The following is a 20,024-nucleotide window of genomic DNA, read 5'->3' as shown; positions in this document are numbered from 1 at the left end:
CTTTGGATCTAACAAGTAATTTAATCTAGCTTTCATTTTATGTTCTTCACAGCACAGTATCAATCAATGCTAGACAAGAAACCTCACGCTCAGTTACTGAATCTGCAATACCTGGTTTCACTTACCTTTTCAACTAGATTCTGAAGCATGAAGTATATATACTGTTCCTTAATCACAGCTGTGGTTATCCTCTGAAATACAGGGTGTTTCAAAAAGATGGACCAAATTTCCACCCACGGTGCTTTGAAATTGGGTCCATATTTTTGAAACACCTTGTATCATTCTGGATGTTTCACACAATCTCTGTAAAAATTAGTTTTTTTCCTGTCACTGGTCTGCCATGAGCAACAGTCTCAAGCTGGTTGTTAACAATTAAAAGGAAATACTTTATATAAGCTATCATCAGTTATATTTATTGGTACAAGAAGCAAATCACACCAGAGAGGCATTAAGTATAATCTCTGAAAAGTAAGACCATACCTGGAAGACCAGATCCAAGGTTGGCAAGATCAGCAAAAGGATCAAAATTCTGAGATATAGTCTGGCTGAAAGACTGACCTGAAGACACACTGGACTGGCTCCTTGTGGTAAAAGCTTGAACTGTATAATAAGAAAATATATAATGTACTTAGTGTATTTGGAAATTGAGGGAATGAATAAAAGCACTATTTCCACAATACCTTGTGTAAACCTCCACAGCATTCTGTGCCATGACATCTTTTACCCTTACAAGAAACACCATTACTGTAGACAACTGAAACAATTTAGTTCCTCTGCCTTGAACTTGTTCTGAAAAACTACACAAGTGCCTTACTAAGGGAGCTTCTAAGCACAAGAACATGGAGTTCTTTAAGCAACAAAGCAAAAAAACATGAAAAGCAAAAGCAAAGCAAAAAAGCAGTTTCAGGTGATTAAACTGACTAAATCTGGAGTATTCCTTATTCCCCCTAATGGAAGAATTTCATTTCATACCTTCAAAAAGAGGCTTCATTTGTGGGGACACCACATCGATCGTTGCTGAGGGATCTGCCCAAGAATCCCATCCACCTAAGAGATCTGGGTGGCTTGTAGAAGATGGTATTTTAGGTGGCTCTGGTGTCAAATTCCCTAGAAAAGAAAAAATAAGTATTTTGATTATTATTTTAAGAAAATCATCACAATAATGGCTATTTTGCCAATACCAATAGAAGAGAGTACCACACTGTCAGCTATAATGGCTTGCTTACATTTCTCTATTACACAGTCATGCAATCTTAAAAGACTCAGAGGGTTTTACCACTAGAATTTCTTCATTTGTATTTGAAATATCCCATGCATTTCATAGATAAAATATTTTCATGCACAGGCACCACTATGAATTTAACAGCCTAGGTCTCCTTGGTGAAAGGACTAGCTAAAGGATGGCTTCATGGCACACTGGTGTTCCTGACAACACAGTGGGTAACCAGAAAGCAGCAGTGCTTCATGAAATGCTGCTCTATATCACTCTGCAGTTTGGCTGCTACACAGGTAGAGCCAGGTCACTTCAAACTTGCGGGTTTGCCTACCCCAGGTCCCAGTGACAAAGGGAGCTCTTGACAAACTAGTAACCTTATTAGGTTCAATACATGAATGAATGCACGCAACTAAGAAGTAGGATAGAGGAAGAGTGGTCTCTTCTGGGAAAAGATTGAGAATCACCAGCTCCACAGATAAAAGCAGCTTTTCTATGTGCAAAGCAAAACTACCATGCCAATTGAAAACAAACAATGAAACAGATCCATTCAAAAGGATACAAAGGTGCTTCCACTAATTTCTAGAAGCGTCACATCCAACATAGGGTTATAACTGCCACCCCTGCCACTTGTAAGTTATTTCCCCCTTTCTCACTCACACACAGTATGAAGGGAGCCATCCTCAGGATAAGTCGTAGGTGTGGAACATTCAAAGCTGCATACCAGCTCTGAGCATTCCCTTTGAGTACAGCTTGCAGAAAGTCACAGTGAAACAGGACAGCTTTTGAATGTAAGCACCTCTTCAATGCTATGACAACAGTCACTGCCACAGGGACAGGTGATATTTCAGCAAAACCAGTACATTTTGTGATGCTCTAAGACATTAAGACCTAGAGTTTAGAAAGCTAACACAGCCATCCTTACAAAAAAAGTGACATTTTGATGCTTTGCATGTTTTGATTACTTCATCATGGCTTTTAATTTCTCACAGCTTTGCAACGTTACGTTCTGAATATTGACACCAAATGCCAGAAACTATATTACTTGAGGAAGCAGTTTGAAGCTAATTAAATAACCCCTCCACCACCTAATACACTAACTCTACTTATACTTAGATCTTACAGTTGCAAAGACAGCACATCAAATGCTCTGCAACAAATGTCTGCCAAGTCTGTATTACAACAGAGTTCTCTGCTACATGTGAAAGAAAATGTAAGAATAAAATGCACAAATCAGCCGCCAAAGTGTTCTGTAGGTATAGTAAAATTTTCATCCCTTTCTCCACACTTAAACCTCATAATTCTTTACTAACTCTGCTCAAACCAAGCTAAGGTGCAAGAATGTGTTGGTGGTAATCAGATCACACTTCCCAGCTTTCCAAAATAAGAGACTTGCATTTTACTATATCCTACACACAACTTCACGTTAGGTTTTCTTTATTTAACTTGTCATCTCTACAGGAAATCCTTTAATCACACAGGACAACAAGATTTTCTGTGAATCAAGAGGTTAGTTTAGTATGATGTGACATTTTTTAACCTTGTCTAAAGCCTGACTGACAACACAGGCATCACAGAAACTAATTTGTGGTCAGAAGACTACACCGGTCACTCATGTTTCTTCTGATCATCTTCCACATGTCCTGCTATCTTTTGATCAGATCATTTCATTCTCACAGAAGGAAATACACTCCTGACACAACTTGCATTGAGGTGACCTGCTACTTTCATATCCAAATTAACTAATTCTGTTCTCAAAAATGCTCACTGAACAGATACCTATGACGGAAAAGTGGACACTTCTCCAGTTACTGACAACAGCTTGGTTTTTTAAGTGTGGCTAATTAAGAACCAGTTATCAATTCCAAAGTGAACAGTCATCCCACCTATTAGCTTCACTGGCAAATTACTACAGCTTTTCACAGAAAATCAAATTACCTTGCTGTTTAACAACAACTGCTCAACATTTTCTTTTTACAGAATAAAATGCCTTAACACACCAGATATTCTTTTAAGAACTACCTTTCATACAAATTTAAATGAAATATTAAAACTTCTATAATTTTAAATTTCAATACATATTGAGAAATGTAACTCTAAAATTCCAATTCTTGAACTTGTGTTCACTGAAAACAGCTTTTCTCCAGGTATCTGTAGAGGTTTAGCAATTGTTTACTACCAAAGTTTAATTCTAGACACTTATTACTGCTCCAGTAATAGATTCTCCATATCTCATTGCTCTTGCTTGTTTTGAATCAACACTGACATTACTACTAATTTATTTTTATTGACTTGAAAATCTTTTCTCACTTAAATGACCTCATGTTTGAGCTTTCTTCTGTTCACTTGACACAATTCTTCTGAATATGTCTTTTGAGAACATTCTCTGATTTGCCTTTTCTTCTCCAGTTACTAGTTATCATGTCCTTTCACTCATGCTGATTCATATTTAAAGCATTATAGATACTAATATTCCTTACTGCGTCATCAGAAGTAAAAAAAAAAAAAAAAAAAAAAATCAACAAGGACACAGTCCTCAGTAGCCTGCTCTACTGACCATGCTTTGAGCAGGTCAACTAGATAATCTCCAGAGATCCCTGCCTCTTGAGTGAGATAGATTTTGGCTAAGATGAAGCTCCACAGATCAGTATTGATCAAATTTTCTACTGAATAGAAAAAAAAAAATTATTGTCTGTTAGATAACTTTATGCAGTGGCAACATCATAACTAAAAGTGGCATAAAACCAGCAATTATACAAGCATACAACTAAACCATACAGCTCTTATTGTATCTATAGGACAGAACAAAAATACTGCAAAGGAAGCAGCAAGTGGGACCTTCTCAGCAGAATCAACCACAGCTGAAATACGATGCTTAAGTACACAGTAGAAAGGGCAATCAGCTGGCTAGCCTTTAATTTCAAGGAGGAAGCACTCATCTCAGGCAAATACTGCATCTTGTTTTTTATTCCAGTTTCTCTGTAGCTAGCACTCAGACTGCCTTACCCAGAGGCAGTGTCAACTAGACCAACTGTCCAACAAAAGTCAATTCAAAACAGGTTACTGCTTGGGGCAGCAGGCAAATCCATTCTTAGCCTGCCCCACCTTCCCAGGTACCCCTACACAATATGTATGAGGCCCTAGAATTGGATAGGCAGACAGCTGATGTGGCAGATGAAAACCCTTCTGGGATGGAGGGGTCACTTAGGCAACCTACACCTCACATAAAACACAAATGCATCAAAACCACTCACATTAAGACAAAAAAGAAAAGTAGTTGCAATAAGTGATTCCCTTCTGAAGGGAACAGAGGGTCCAATATACCAACCAGACACAATCAACAGGGAAGACTGCAGCCTCCCTGGGGTCAGGGTAAGAGATGTGACTCAACTCCATAGGCCAGGAAGGTCCTCAGACTGTTGTTTCTTCATGTTGGCAGTGAACAGGTAGCAAAGAGAAGCCTAAAGGCAATTGAAAGGGATTTCAGAGCCTTGCGGCAGTTGGTGTAAGGATCAGGAGTTCAGGTAGTTTCTTCAATCCTTTTAGTAGCATGTGAGAAAGAAACAGGCAGACCCAGCTGATTAACATGTGGCTCCAAGGCTGGTGCCATCACCAGAACTTTGCATTTTCAACCATCGATTGGTTCTATTCTTTGTCAGGTCTACTGACATTCCAATGGGCTGGACCTCTCTCAGAAGGCAAAAAGGGTTTTTGCTCAGGAACTAGCAGGGCTGTTTGATAGAGCTTTAAACTAGATTGGAAAGGGGAAGAGGACAGTACCAAGCTTGTCAATGACAAGAAATAGGATCGCACACCAAAGCTTAAGCAGCTGTGAGCTACTGAGATTCTTCACACTACAGCATGAGGTGATGAACACCATCAACCACACCTCAAGTGCTTCTACACTAATACACACAGCATGTGGAAAAAGCAAGATGAACTAGAAGCCCTGACCCAGTCCCAGGAATATGATATAATCTGGATTAGTGAAAGCTGGTGGGTTGAGTCCTGTGACTGATGTGCCATGACAGATGGCTACAGGCTATTCAGAAGGGACAGTCAGTACAGGAGAGGTGTGGGGGTGGCACTGTATGTAGCAGAGGGGCTGGAGTGCATGGAGCTGGCAGTTGGTGATGCCAAAGCTGAGAGCCTCTGGAAATCCTGTTCCCTTCAATTCAATGGCAAAGTACCAACCTCTTCCTGGTGGTTACACATTGTGATGAACTCATCCTTGACAGGTACTTTTACCCTCCTCACCGGAACCCTTCAGCTCTCAAACCAAGGGTTTTTCTAAGAATGATCAATGAGAAAGTGCAGGTTCCCACTTATATTTGGTGATTTGTTAAGATGTTGGTTTGGGGCCGAAGCCTGCGGGGTCTCCGATATGTCCCAATTCTGCTGCAGCCAGCTGCAGTTGGGGTGCTGAGCTGTTTTGTGGGGTTTTGAGGGTGCCTGGCCATTCATGATTTTGCAGCTTAGAGGAACGAGGTCAGATCAAAGAACTGATCCCAGCAAATTTCGGTGGAAATCTAAACCAAGAGACCAGATCCAGGCTTGGAACATCACATCCGCTGGTGAAGTTCAGACCAGTGTAAGTGCTTCCCAAGACCCATTATGAGGGATATGGAGCAATATTTCTTTTTTAAATACCCTGTTCTTTGCAGTGCTCTATTGGAGACATGTAATGTGCATTCCTTGATGGTGCTGAGAACTTGTGTTTCGTTTCCTTTTTCCCAGCGTGCTCCCATGTTCCTGACGAATGAGCTGTTGTAATTCCCATGACTCAGGTTTATTCATTTATTCACTATAGGCCATCCAGCCAGAATGACACCACTGATGAGTTATTCTTTAAGGAACTAAGCAAAGCCTCTAAGTCATCTGCACTTGTGCTTATGAGGGACTTCAACTTGCCAGATGTCAACTGGGAATATCATACAGCTGGCACCAACAGGTCCAGAAGATTCCTAAAGCATCTGCATGATAACTTCTTGGTGCAGGTACTGAGGGAACAAACCAGGAAAAGTGCCTTCCTAGATCTGTGCCTCACTAGCAGAGAGGGTCTCGTTGGTGAAGTGGCCATTGGTGTCTCCCTTGGCCACAGCGACCACAACACAGTCAAGTTTAAAACCTATGTTAACAGGAGGAAGACTGCCAGCAAGATCTCAGCTCTGTATATGAGAAGAGCAGACTTGAGGTTGCTCAGAGAACTACTTAGTAAGGTATCCTGAGAAAAAGCTTTTGAAGGTGTTGGGGTCTATCAGTGTGGGTTGCTTTTTAAGTACAACCTCCTAAAAGCACGAAAGTAGGCAACTCCAAAATTTTGAAAGTCAAGCAGGCAAGGCAAAAATCCAGCTTGTCTCAGCAGGGATCTTCTAGAACTACAGTGAAAAAAATAGAGTAGATGGTCAGTGGAAGCAAGGTCAGGCATTATGGGAGGACTACGGAGATGCTGCTCACTACTGTAGGGAGGAAATTTGCATGGCCAAATCTCAATTAGAGTTGAAGCTGGGCAGTACTGTGAGGGACAATAAAAAGGACTCTTTTATAATAAATACGTTAATGGCAAAAGACAAGCCAGGAATAACATGGGCCCATTACTTGATAAGCCTGGCCACCTCGTTATGAAGGACGTAGACAAAGCAGAGACGTTTAATGCTTTATTTGCTTCAGTCTTTGACACTGAAAATGGGCTCTGTGGCCTCCAGAACTCTGGGCTAGAGAACCAAAGCTGTGAGAATGATAAAATCCCAATCAATCTAGAACTTGTCCATGATTTACTGCTGCAACTAGACCCCTATAAGTCAATGTGGCCTGATGGGATTCATCCAAGGGTACTTATAGAGCTGGCTGATGTCACAGCAAGTCCTCCATTATTTTTCAACACTCCTGGGAACGTGGAGAGGTGCCGGATAACTGGAAGCTGGCGAACGTCCCAATCTTCAATAAGAGCAACAGGCATGACCCTGCCAACTACAGGCCTGTCAGCCTTAATTCTGTGCCTGGCAAAAATCACAGAGAATATTGTTCTGGGTGGTATAAAAAAACACCTGAAAGACAACAAGGTCATGGTCCCAGCCAACAAGGGTTCATGAGGGGAAAATCCTGCTTAACGAACTTCATTTCTTTCTATGACAAGGTTACCCAACTAGTTGACCAAGGTAAGCCTGTCAATGTGATCTTTCTGGATTTCAGTAGAGCCTTCAATACTGTCTCTCACAGTATCCTCCTGGACAAGATGTCCAGCACACAGCTGGATAAAAACACAATGCAGTGTGTGAGCAATTGGCTGATGGGCTGTGCTCAAAGGGTTCTAGTAAATGCAGTTATGTCAGGCTGGTGACCAGTCAATAGTGAGATTTCGCAGGGATCCATCTTAGGGCCAGTACTCTTTAATGTCTTCATAGATGACCTGGATGCAGGACTTGAGGGAATACTAAGTAAGTTCACTGATGACAGAAAACTGGGAGGAGCTTTTGACACTCTCAAGGGTAGAGAGGCCCTGCAGATGGATATAGAATAGCTAGAGAACTGGACGATCACCAACCATATGAAGTTCAACAAGGGCAAGTGCCAGATTTTGCACCTGGGCCCCTGGCTGTACATACAGATTGAGGAATGAGATGCTGGAGAGCAGCTCTGCAAACAGGAATCTGTGGGTTGTGTTTGACAGCAAGTTGGAGATGAGCCAACAGTGCCCTGGCAGCCAAGAGGGCCAGCTGTGTCCTGGGGTGCATCAAGCACAGCATTGCCAGCGGGGCAAGGGAGGTGATTGTCCCACTCTGCTCTGCACTGGTGCGGCCTCACCTGGAGCACTGTGTGCAGTTCTGGGCGTCATAGGATAAAAAGGATATAAAGGTACTGGAGAGAGTCCAGAAGAGGGCTACAAAGTTGGCTGAAGGGTTTAGAAGGGAAGCCATATGAGGAGCAGCTGAAGTCACTTGGTTTGTTCAGCCTGGAAGAGACTGAGGGGAGACCCCATTGTGGTCTACAGCTTCCTCACAAGGGGAAGAGGAGGCGCAGGCACTGATCTCTTCTCCCTGGCAACCTATGACAGAACCAGACAGAATGGCAGGAAGATGTGCCAGGGGAGATTTAGGTTGGACATTAGGAGAAGGTTCTTCACCCAGAGGGTGGTGGAGCACTGGAACAGGCTTCCCAAGGAGGTAGTTATGGCCCCAGGCCTGACAGTATTTAAGAAGTGAGTGAACAACACCCTCAGACACATGGTGTGAATTTTGGGGTTGTCCTATGCAGGGACAGGAGTTGGGCTCAATGATCCTTGTGGGTCCCTTCCACCTTGAGACATTCTATGAAAACTGCATGTAACAAGCTCTGGGAAGAAGACACTCACATATTCAGGGTAAGGAACGTGAGGTCATCTTTTCTAACTACCTCCAATTTATAAGGAGTGGTCTGCAGGCATGGATTCTGTGAAGAGAAGCCTGAGCTGCTCCAACAGACTCACCACAGGACACAGCTGAGCCCCTTAGCCAAGATTGTGGCACCTCTGGGAAGACATAAGCAAGAAAGGGTGTGTGGGCTTTGTTGCTTTTGTTTTGTTGTTGGTGTGGGATTTTTTTGTGTTCTTTTGGTAGTGTTTTGTTGTTGTTGTTTTGGTTTGGATTTTTTTTTTGGTTGGTTGTTTTTCCACAGTGCACAGCAGCTGTGAGAGGAGTAAGAAATGTGTGAAGGAAACAGCTCTGCAGACACCAAGGTCAGTCAAGAAGGATAGGGGGGAGGTACTTCAGTTGCCAGAGCAGAGATTCCCCTGCAGCCCATGGAGAAGACTGCAGTGGAAAAAATATCCACACTGCAGCCTGTGGAGGATATCCCACACAGGCAGACCTGCCCTGGATGAAGGTGCAGCCCATGGAGAGAAGCCCACACAACTGCAGTTACCTGGCAAGAGCTGAAGCCCCTCAGGGACCCATGCTGGAACAGTCTGTTTTTGAAGGACTGTACCCTATGGAGACATATGTTCTTGAAAGACTGTATCCCATGGCAAGAACAGCGATCACTGTGGGGATGAGTGTGCAACAGAGAAGAGCTGTTACAGACTGACAACAACTCCCATCCCTATGGAGAAGACCCACACTTTTCTGTGTAAGTCAAATTCAGAAAGCAACACTCCTGGCTCTACCACTCCACTGGTTTTGCAAGGGTATGTTTCTCTTCAAAGAATGAGCATACTTAGAAGCTCTATTTAGTAATACTTTGGAAATAGTATTCTTAGGATGGAGATATGGGAAGACTGAACATATTACAAAGCTTTTTCTTTAAAGATGAATAGATTTTAAGATAAATCCATGAGGAAAAAGCTTCATCAAGAACAGACCGGAAAAATCAAATTAAAGAAGTAAGATTAGAGTATTACATAACATACTCTAAGTATATTATCAGAATGCATTCAGATTAAGAAGGTCTAAGCTAGCCTCAGGTTGCATTTTAAGAACTGGCTATTCTATAACTTGACTTGCTCCTTTCTTTTCCAAGGCTTCCACAAAATCTTTAAGTTCTGAATACAATCAAAACAGTATTCTGCCATCTAGAAAGTAAGTTTGCAGGTGTTTGTGTACCCTCAGCTCTAAGAGCTCTCAGAAGGAACTCTAGCTCCTAGCAGAAGGTTAGCAATGCTAGAAATCCTCTAACATCGTAAATATTAGCATGACGTTATACAGGAAACGCTTGCTACTTGGGTGCATTTGTATCTGCATTCCCAGAACATGAAGCTAATTAAAACAGCAGTCACAACAAGTAGATCTGTTAAGACATTAATCCCCCTTGACTAAGCTGAAAGACAAATGCACAGAACAGCATAAATTGTTGAGAAACAGAACACCAGGAGCACACTTACCTAAATTTAAGAAATCTGAGCTGGAAGACGGTGGAAGCAAATTGTGTGTGGAAAGAACTGTACTAGCTGTAGATGTTGAGCTTGGATTAAGAAAGTCCCCAAAGAAGTTGGGACCAGGCACAGCTTGATTCTCTGAACTTGATGACATTGTGAAGGGGTCAAAAGGATCGGCTAAAAATGAAGCAAAAATAAAAGTTATCTTAACAGGTTCTAGAGTACACAAAGTTGAAAAAGCCTAACTTCTCTGGGGACACAGACAAAAAGTGGAGTTGACGTTAGCAACTGCAGCTGCCTTCTGAGAATTTTTAACAGCAAAGAGTCATCATCTGTCCCTTCCTCTAGACATCTGTATTCATATTTGCACAAAATGTATTTCAACCATACACAATGTAAACAACTATGTCTTCAAACACAAATCCTTAGGAAGTCTGCATACATTCAAAATCATTACTGATTTCATCCACATAAGACACGCCTTAGACTTGAGTGATCATCTGCATACAAACAGAAGAATCACATTTATTAAACACTCTATAATGCCAAACCTCAAAAAAAAATTTAAAAAAACAGACTATTAAGCTACTAAAAAGAATATCAAGTAAGTAAAAAAATACTACCACTTGGACTTGAAGGCATGATGATTCTGGGATAGAAAGCAAGTCAACTTCAGAATGAAAATCAACAGAAGTGAGCTTTTCAACCAGTCTTTAGAGATCACAATGAAGAAAATAACTAATTGGAAGAGTATTTATAGTCAGCATGGAGTAGCATGTGACTGTCAGCTGGAATTATGGCTCAAGATCTTCCAGTTTCTCCTGACCTCTGGGGTCAAAATTCTCAAGAGTCCAGGGACTCCTGCCACATTCACTCAGAAGCTGAAAAGACGGAATAATCCTGCCATTGTGCCCCTAGCACATCTTAAGATGATGATCACATTGTACAGGACTCAGTAACACTTCAAATAACAAACTCTGGATTGTCAACAAGCTCTCCTATTACAGCATCGCACATAAACAAAACTTCAAGTACCAGTTTTATGTGCAAACTGAAATACAGTGGCCAAATATTCTCACTTCTGCAATCATCTCTTACCCAATGCGAAGTAATAAAGCTTCTCTTTCATAGACTTCTGCCTATGTAAAAAAAGTAAATTAAGTGGTTCTTCATCGACCACAGTAACAAAGTTCAATACTGAATTGCTTCAAAAGAAAACATTGAAATCACCTAAATTCTCTAAAAAAACACTTTACAGCTGTATGTAGATTAAAGCTTTTAGTACAAGTGAATTATTGCGCAATAAGATAAGCCTTGTAGCTGTTTCCCAGATTATTTGATTACCATTCCCAAAAATTTTACTGTTAACTTAAGGCAGAGAATTGCTATTCCCAGAAGTTTAGTCATATATTGGTAAGAGTAACTATAGTTTAGATGTTCTGTTCCTCTTACCAAAACTTTTTGTTTTAAATACCAAATAGATAGCAGTGTGTAATGCTCTCTTTTAGGATAAAAACTGCCAACATCAGTAAAACCAGCAAGGAAACACCTCTTAGCAGTACTGTTGAGCTTTAAATGGTAATCTACGGGATTTCCAGTTGCCGATCAGTCCTACATGATCAACACTCAAAATGCCCAAGCAGCACTACTCTGCACCACATCTAATGCTATTGCTTTATGTAAAGTGTAAGAACGCAGTAAGTTACTGTTATTTACACCTGAATTTAGAAAAGGATCTAGCAGTAAGGTTTGTATGGGAAAGCTATGGATTCTTTAAGGATACTGAATCTCATTTAAGCTCAAAATTTTATACTTCTCTGTTTACACAGTTTAAAGTTAATAGGATATTGGCAACATAACAGAAAACCTGGATAATATACAGCAATTTCACTCCTTCATGCAGTAAAAACACCTTTTCTATTTAAATACTTGCTGTAGATTGACATGTTTTCAGTGTACAGATCAAAACATGGTACCCATTTTCTAAGCACAATGCAAGCAGCAGTTTTTATCTGTCAGCTAGCTGAAGAGTACTGATGTTAGATTTACGTACCTGAAGACATAGCTGCTCCTGAAGATGTACCCTGCATAGCAGCTGGACAGTGACTGCTGAAAAAGAAATCTGTTCCTTCTCCAAGAAGATCTCCAGTGGGCTCTTCTGAAATCTGTGATGCATTAGCCACAAACAGATTGTTCAACAATTCTGCATTACTTGATGAAGAGTTTATTTCTGACATAGGTTCTTTCTGTTCTGGTGAAATATCAGAGTCCAGTCCCAGTAAGTCTATGTTCTCTTCAGGAAGAGATTTTTGTACTGGTGCAGATAGGGCTTCAAAATGCAACTCTCCTTCTGGAGTAGTAGAGTCTTTTTCGTTAATAATTACTGCACTTTCTTCACCTGAAAATGTAGGGAGTTCCTCATCTGAAGGATCACTCTCCTCCCTGTCATCAGGTAGTTGAATATGAACATTTTTAGATGAACTGTCCTCTATTCCACTTTCCAGACTTTTCCCTTTTTGAATAAAAAAAGTAACAGTTTTAGATTACAAAGACTCTTCTGCAAACTAGGATATGGCAGACTTATATGATGAGACCATATGAAATGGATCCTTAATTAATCAAGGCTCACAAAAGAATTTATGAAATTAGTACTAACAGTTGCCTACCACTTCTTTGTACAGGACAGGCAGAGGGGCAGCTCACTACCACCCTTGCCACTCTGCAGGGGCACATATTACAAGTTTTTTCAAAATGAGACTGACTTGGACATTCATCTCAGGATATCGTACCACTTACAGCATAGAAGATCACTCAGTGGCTGCTGCTCCATTCAATTATAGCATTCAATGACAGCATAAGCAGTTTGACATTTTTGCCAGCAAAGCAAAACCCAGAAAAAGGACTTACACATGCACATTAAAGTTTTATTTTCTCAGTCCATATATAATGCTCTGGACTCCACTGTCTACTCTGCATTTCCTCTGTTCCTCAGCCAGTTTAAGTTGGGTTGTCGGAACACAACAACTTCCTCACAGATCTTTAAAGCTAAGATTTTGCAGAAAAAATTAGCTCAGCATTTAAGTCTCATACAACACCAAAACCCATTACTTGGTGTTTATTTAAATGAAGTGGAATGACCACTTGTTAACTCGCAGAGCTCACTCTTCAAATAGGTTTTTCTCATGGTGTGGTGAAATAGTGAATTTTGCTGCACAGGAAGGCCTCAACACTCATTGGAAGGTATGCAAGACAAACACACAACAAATAGTTACTTCAGAGGAACACCTGTACCTTTCCAGTCCAGAGAATGAAAGAAGTTATTTGCATCAGTACTACTGCTCTGTGGGGATTCTGTATCAGTAGGTGCACTTTCTGAAGACTGCTCCAGCTGGGATGCTTCTGCTTCATATTGTGCAGTTGAACCTGGTTGCCTAGGTAGCTCTGGTTTTCCTATGGAAGAGATTTTAAGCCAGATCCTTAGAGGGAAACTTCTGAAATTTAGTCCTAGTCATGGCAGCTGGTATTTCACTTGCAGACTGACTGCTACACCAAGACAACTGTCTCAAAGCATCTATTAATCTGCAAATTCCTACCCTGCTCCTCATTTGAAACTAGCATTATTAACTTCTTTCAACAGCAAAACCTGGTAAGACCATATTTTCAACTATAACATTAAATCAAACTCATAGCAAAACACTCAAGTATTCTATTTACATTTGTAGGATCATGTGATTAACACCTCACTTGTTCCAACCATCCCCTAAAACATGCAAGAGTTATGAACAACATCTGCAATAAGGAACAGAACATCAGAAAACACCAAATAGAGCTATAGAAAAACCCCAGAGTATAAAGCCAGAGAAGAACATGGAGCTGTTAACAAAGAAGTTAAGTAATATGCTGTGTGCTGTGATCAACTACTCCTTACATTTCTTATTCTACTGAGATCAGATGTTGAATGACTCTTGTGTAAGACTGAGTTGGGGTATGTTACCTACTGCTATATCATCTCTCAAAAAGGAGGTCTCCTCAAGAGAAATAAGATGATTCGTTAAATTAATAAGTGTTCATCCACTGTTTAAAAAGAATGGGATGAATGCTTGGGAGAAAGCTATTTGTCTAAATCTATATACACCAAACTGGTAGAGTGCTTTTTCATCCTCCTTCCACATACTCAGCTGTAGTTTACAGAGATACTGGGCCAGTCTCAGAAAACATACATGAAAGATCATGATTAATGAAATAGTGCTAATTAAATTTTAATAAGGCAAGTTTTCTAAAAGCAGGTTACAGAACTTGGTCTTGTCCTATTCCCATCCCATCAGTTTTAAGAAATTTTGTCAAAGGAATCTGAAACCCTTACTTTTAGTTTATCAGTCAGAAAATAAAAGTGACTTAAAATAAGAGTAATTTTTACAGATCCTGAAACACCTTAACTTTAGTGAGCTAAGCATTGTGTTCACAGTAGGATTTTTAAAATCTATATAAATTCAGTTAAAGAAAATGACCTAAATCATAATACAAAACAAACGTATTCTGCTACAAAAAAAAAAGGCAGTAGCAACTACCTTGTATCAAAAAAATGTAATTAAGATGTACCATATTAAGAGCAAAGAGTATGATTTCATGAATGATGTACTAAAATCACAACAATAATCTCCATCACACTTTTTATTTGGGAAGCATGAAGAAGGCTTAAGAGCATTAATGAACATGTCCAAGCTAATTACTGATACCAGAAGAAGAAAGATACTGAACAGCATTAACTGGAATTCATGCAGGCATCTACAAATGAAGCACAGAATATGTAGTATTGAAAAATGAAACATCTGCTGGACCACATTAGGAAAAGTTGAGAAATTGGATTACAGCATTACTTGGCTATACATAAGACAGACCTCAATAAAAACATTTTTACTTGAGACCATTTGTGAGGAATGCTCAGATGATTTTAAATGAAGTGGTAATGGTGCCAGTTTAGCCAAATATAGTTCTTTCAAGACATTTTGCCTACAAATCTTGGTTGTCACAATTTCATTTGCGAAAAATCCCTGCAAAGAGCATATTCATCACTTTAAAGCAAGCAAATATGACGACAGCTGAGGTAAGACAAGGAAAATTATAATCCCTTATTGCAAGATAGTTTATACTCGTTCATATAATGGAAATTTAAGTGATATTTACAAAGCCCAAATCTTTTAAATTTCTTTCATTTAAAGGAATGTCAGAAGAGAAACAAATGCCTCAAACACTAAGTGCATTAGAAACTTTATCATGTTCTCTAGCTTTTCAAGAGATTCATTACCAAATTTCGATAAAATATCTTGCTGTTCCTCTCGGGTAGAGAAAAGGATCTTGGGATTCAGTCCCTTTATATTCATGTTATCCCACGGTGGCTGTTCACAGCTAGGTCTGTCTCTGGGTTCCACCTCTACTTCCAGATTGACTTGAAATAAATCAGGGTATTTTTCTTGTATGTCACAGGCATCCAGATCATATCTGCAAAGATGCATACAAATAGATTCTTGATACTGATTGCTAACTAGATTAATTCACTGCAGTTCAACACAAAATTTTAAAGCAATTAGTATAAGGCTTAAAACATGCTGTGTTTGTTTACTTTTTCATGCATCTTAAACATGTGGTATTTTGGTAGAGAAATTTTTTTCTTATGAACAAAACTTTGTTTCCTTGAGGTGAGAAAACCAAAGTATCTTATTGCAATCGAAGTAATCTACTTCCTACACTGATTCTATTCCTCCCCCTACCATATGTTGCATTGGCAGGTTAAATAGTTTCAAAGGAAATTTCTTCCAGTCTCCTACAAAAGGGTGTCAACATACTTGGCAAATTTCACTGTGGTGGCATTTCTGGGCACAAAACCTGTGTGGAACTGAATCTGAAACATCTTCATTGAAGCCATCTGTTGAAAATAAGAAGTACACAGAAACTGCATAAATCCACATGAACAGTAGGCACAGCGTTCTGCTTATAATATGAGGCTACGTATTTTCAGTATATGAAATATTTTAAAGCATTTGTTTTGCTACCATTTCAGTTTAATTCCATGTATACTTTATCTGGAGAGATTTAAATGCAGTTTAAGACAGAACATGGATAAATCTATTACTTCCAGATACAAATCAAAAGACCTTGAACAAGATATGTCTCAACACTAACCTCAAACTGTCAAAGTCTTAAGTATATTCAGACCCTGTTCTAGAGGCAGAAACTGCCTTTATTACTTTTCTGAATAACATACATACAGAAAAAAACATCATGCAATACAAGAATCAAGACATTACATGTCATATATAAAGGAGTCCATTCAGAACAGTTTTTAATGTATCACATTTAAAAGACATTCATAAGACATGCAAAGAGTTATTTTTCCTGTGCAACTTAAGTGAACCACTGAACCCCAGAAAGAACTAGAGGGCTTTTCCAAACTGATTCATTGTAACCATTAAACTTCCCCATCTATTTCTTCCGCTGCCAGAAAAAGTACTTTCCTAGGTTTTATCAGCATGTAAGAATACAGAAAGTGGTACTGTAGAGAATTTATGTAGCTCCTGGTCTTGCACAAATCCAAGCTACAGCAAACTGATAATCCACAATGTATTTGTTCCCTGGCTTAAGTTACAACGTATGTTAAATAGTCTCGACAATTCTTACAAAGCAAGTCATACAGTAATAGTCCAGTAAATATGATAGAACAAAATTAAATTATGAAAGCTTTCCCTGTAAATGAGAATTTATTGCACATCATAACCAGAAGTCAAGCAGCAGGCTAAGCATTGCCAGCAGGTTGAAGGACATGATCTTCTCCCTCTATCCAGCATTTGTGAAGCCACATCTGAAGTCCTGTGTCCAGTGTTGGACTCCTCAGTACAAGAGAGACATGAACATACTGGAGAGAGTTCCTCTCATTCATACATCCCTACCCTGAACTACATACAAAAATCTGAACACCCTATTAAATCAGTTTTCTTAGCCCCTCACTACACAAGACATTTTCTAGAAGATAAATTAAATCCTCGCTCAAATCAACTGTGAACAAGTGGGAGATGTTCACAATGCCCAGCTCTAGGTACTTAACAGCAATATTGAAATGTCACGGTTGATCTCCTTAAGAGTTCTGCAGAGAGCTTCAAGAGGCTATTTAGAGTACTTAAGACTAAGGACACATTGAATATGATTCCAAAGCTCCAAACCAGGGTCATCAGAAACACTGTTGTGTTTCTGTTAAACACATCACAGCAGATAGATGAAAAAATTTCATCTTTTCTAATCAGTGAATTAATGCCAGAGAAACCACACCAAAGCAGCAGTGTCATCAACTGAGATTGCATAAGGAGTATGAGCTAACCTTGGCTGAAATTTTCCCCAATTTTATGCCTTCTTCACTGATGACCTTGAACCATACACTAGTTATTTTCGTGCATTAGATTAATTTCACTGAGCTTTCAGTTTTAGGATGTTCTGGAAGCTCTGGCCCTTAGCACTCCAGGGACATTAAGAAAGTCTCGAACGTCTGCAACATGATTGGATTTGATACTCACCTTCCTACATAGAAAGTAGAAATAAACAACACGGAGAAAAACATTTATTTCAGTAATAGCAGATCTGTATAAATACAATTGTTTGACACAAGTGTATGGAAACTGTCTGAAGAACCATTGGATCAATTTTCACAATGCTCCAAGTTATCCTAAACTTTGAACTATCCATTCCTATCTTTTACATGGATCACCAAGTTTAATTTGGGTTATTCATCTGGAGAAAAAAAAAATCCTTTTTTAGAACCTTAAAGACAGGCTTCATTAGCAAGTTTTTTGTGATCTTGCAATACATTTGCATCCATAATTGAATTAAAAAAGGAAACATGCATTCTCCCAAGGGGAACAAAGACCACCAACAAAATCAGCTATTAAAAGCTCAGTCTGGCTCTAGAAATACAGTACAAAACCACATGAATTTTTCCAGGCTATTTTGTACAGGTAGTCCCTGGAATTCCACTTTTTTATTGAGTGGTATTTTTCTTTTGGTTGCAGTTTGTGTGCAAAGAATTAAGAAGTTCTGGTTTGTGCAATTTAAGAGATAACAATCACTGCCCCACAAAACTGGGCAGGGGCTTTCCATGCAAATATAACTAAAATAATTTCCAGAAATGCCTACCTAAGCCTCTACATGCAGAGCACTATGAATGTACATGATTATTAGGCTTGAAAAAGCTGAATTCCCAGGTACATGAAAACCTCACACACTTCATTAAACAAAGAATAGCAAATAAAGCTACACACTTAATGAGATCACAAATACAAGGCTAATATGAAACTGCAACAAGAAAAATCAAATCCTCCATGGAGGCTGTTAAATTTATCATTACCTTGGCTTGTAGTCGGCCTCCTAGTGTTGACCTGGCATGATAGATTACAATGAGAACATCTCCCTGGACTGTTATACCTAGTGGAATTACAGCTTTCCCATCTTCAGTTCTAAATTCCCTGAAGAAAACACATAACCACAGTTAATTTTTGGTAAAAAAATAGTATATTACCATATGTTTAGTTTGGTTTCTCCAAGGCCTTCAATATCAACCCATAAAAATCTGCTTCAAGTTCCTATTACAGAGAAGAAATTTGCTCAAAATGATTAAAACTTAAAAGCCGCTCAAAAAAAAAAAATTAACAGTTGCCTATAGCAGAGCAGATGTATTTAGACCCACAGTTCTCAAATCAAATATGGGAAAAGCCTGTCTTCAAAGAGCTGCTGGGAAATGCAAGAGACATGATATTATGAAGAAAGCTGTTCCAAAGAGAGGTGCAGAGAGAAACTATAACTGCACTGCTGTGATATATCAGGACTCCCACTGAGGGAAAGTGGTAAAGAAAAAGGGGAAAACTGTTATTGTAACACTGCACAGCTGTTCCTGTTCCTGCTCTCTTGAAGTTCATTAAACTCCTTATGGGGCCTGAATTTATAGCAAAGCTACAAGGACTTTGGTATTCTTATCTTTCCTCTGTCTGTAGCTATCTATGCCTAGTACTGCTAAAACCATTCACAAATCCAGTGCTCTATCACAACAGCAAACACCAGAGTTGCATAGGGGCTAATAAGCACTCTCCTTACAGCTACCATGCCTTATGGATGCTTACTGTTTCCATGACAGAGACATGATGTGCAGTTCAGTACATGTACAACAGGGATCAAGCTTCCTAGTTTACATCATGTGGAGTGAGAGGTCTTGCTCACCTCTGCCTCCCAGTGTACACTGTGGCATCCCACCGTTATCCCCACTTTCTGCAGGAACAGATCCAAGTTGCCATTATAACCACATTGTCTCTTCTCCATGATGTACCTTTCAAGATCAGCTAAAGGGGGACAGAGCAGCTGTTCCATACCTTAAAGAAGCTTTCTGCTCAACTGGCACATGCACAATCATTATTTGTCTTTACAGTAAGAGCTTCATATTTAAGTTAGTCTAGAAAAATATAACATGCTGTGTCAGAGCAAATCATAGCCTGTACTTACTTCATTTTGTCATACTCCTGGGAGGTAGTGGCTACTCTCTCATCTCCCACATAAACTTCACAAAAAGGCCTGCAGCCATTACGCTGCTTACTGAAAAGTGGAACTGGAGTCATGGTGATTGATCTGACAAGGATGGGCTTGCTGTGAGGAATAATGGGTTCTTCAGCCATCATGTCACACATGTATTCAATGTATCTGCCAAAATCAACAGGTAGTCAAAACCGAATTCTAAAAATAGGGGAACACATACATGAGTTACTTCTGTTCATATCCAGCCACTCAGAAGCAACAAATGGTAACAATAAAATACTGGGAACACTTAATAGCACTTCCCGCAAAAGGATTTTCAAATCTGATATAATTTCACAAAAGGAAAACGAAATGGAAACAGAGAAATATTTATGATGCCTAGCCAGCCTCTCAGTTTAA

At 39.5% G+C, this 20,024-nt stretch overlaps 1 protein-coding gene across 2 annotated transcripts in view; it reads right to left on the bottom strand.

Moving 5' to 3' along the window:
- GAK (cyclin G associated kinase) overlaps window positions 1-20,024 on the bottom strand; it is an 82,255-nt gene that overhangs the window by 13,262 nt on the left and 48,969 nt on the right. For both annotated transcript variants that reach the window (XR_011736697.1, XM_065860549.2), the window contains exons 16-24: window positions 19,596-19,790; window positions 18,451-18,568; window positions 15,905-15,984; window positions 15,367-15,560; window positions 13,353-13,511; window positions 12,115-12,573; window positions 10,068-10,238; window positions 973-1,107; window positions 481-600 (exon numbers count right to left, since the gene is read on the bottom strand). Coding sequence is in view for 1 of the 2 variants with exons in the window: in XM_065860549.2 (XP_065716621.1) it covers window positions 481-600; window positions 973-1,107; window positions 10,068-10,238; window positions 12,115-12,573; window positions 13,353-13,511; window positions 15,367-15,560; window positions 15,905-15,984; window positions 18,451-18,568; window positions 19,596-19,790 (1,631 nt within the window). In the remaining variant the exon portion in view is untranslated. The remainder of the gene's footprint in view (window positions 1-480; window positions 601-972; window positions 1,108-10,067; window positions 10,239-12,114; window positions 12,574-13,352; window positions 13,512-15,366; window positions 15,561-15,904; window positions 15,985-18,450; window positions 18,569-19,595; window positions 19,791-20,024) is intronic.

This window comes from Patagioenas fasciata, chromosome Z (assembly GCF_037038585.1).
Source record: "Patagioenas fasciata isolate bPatFas1 chromosome Z, bPatFas1.hap1, whole genome shotgun sequence".
Taxonomy (NCBI): domain Eukaryota; kingdom Metazoa; phylum Chordata; class Aves; order Columbiformes; family Columbidae; genus Patagioenas; species Patagioenas fasciata.
Note: the sequence above shows the minus strand (reverse complement) of the source record. Positions and strands in the feature narration are given on the sequence as shown.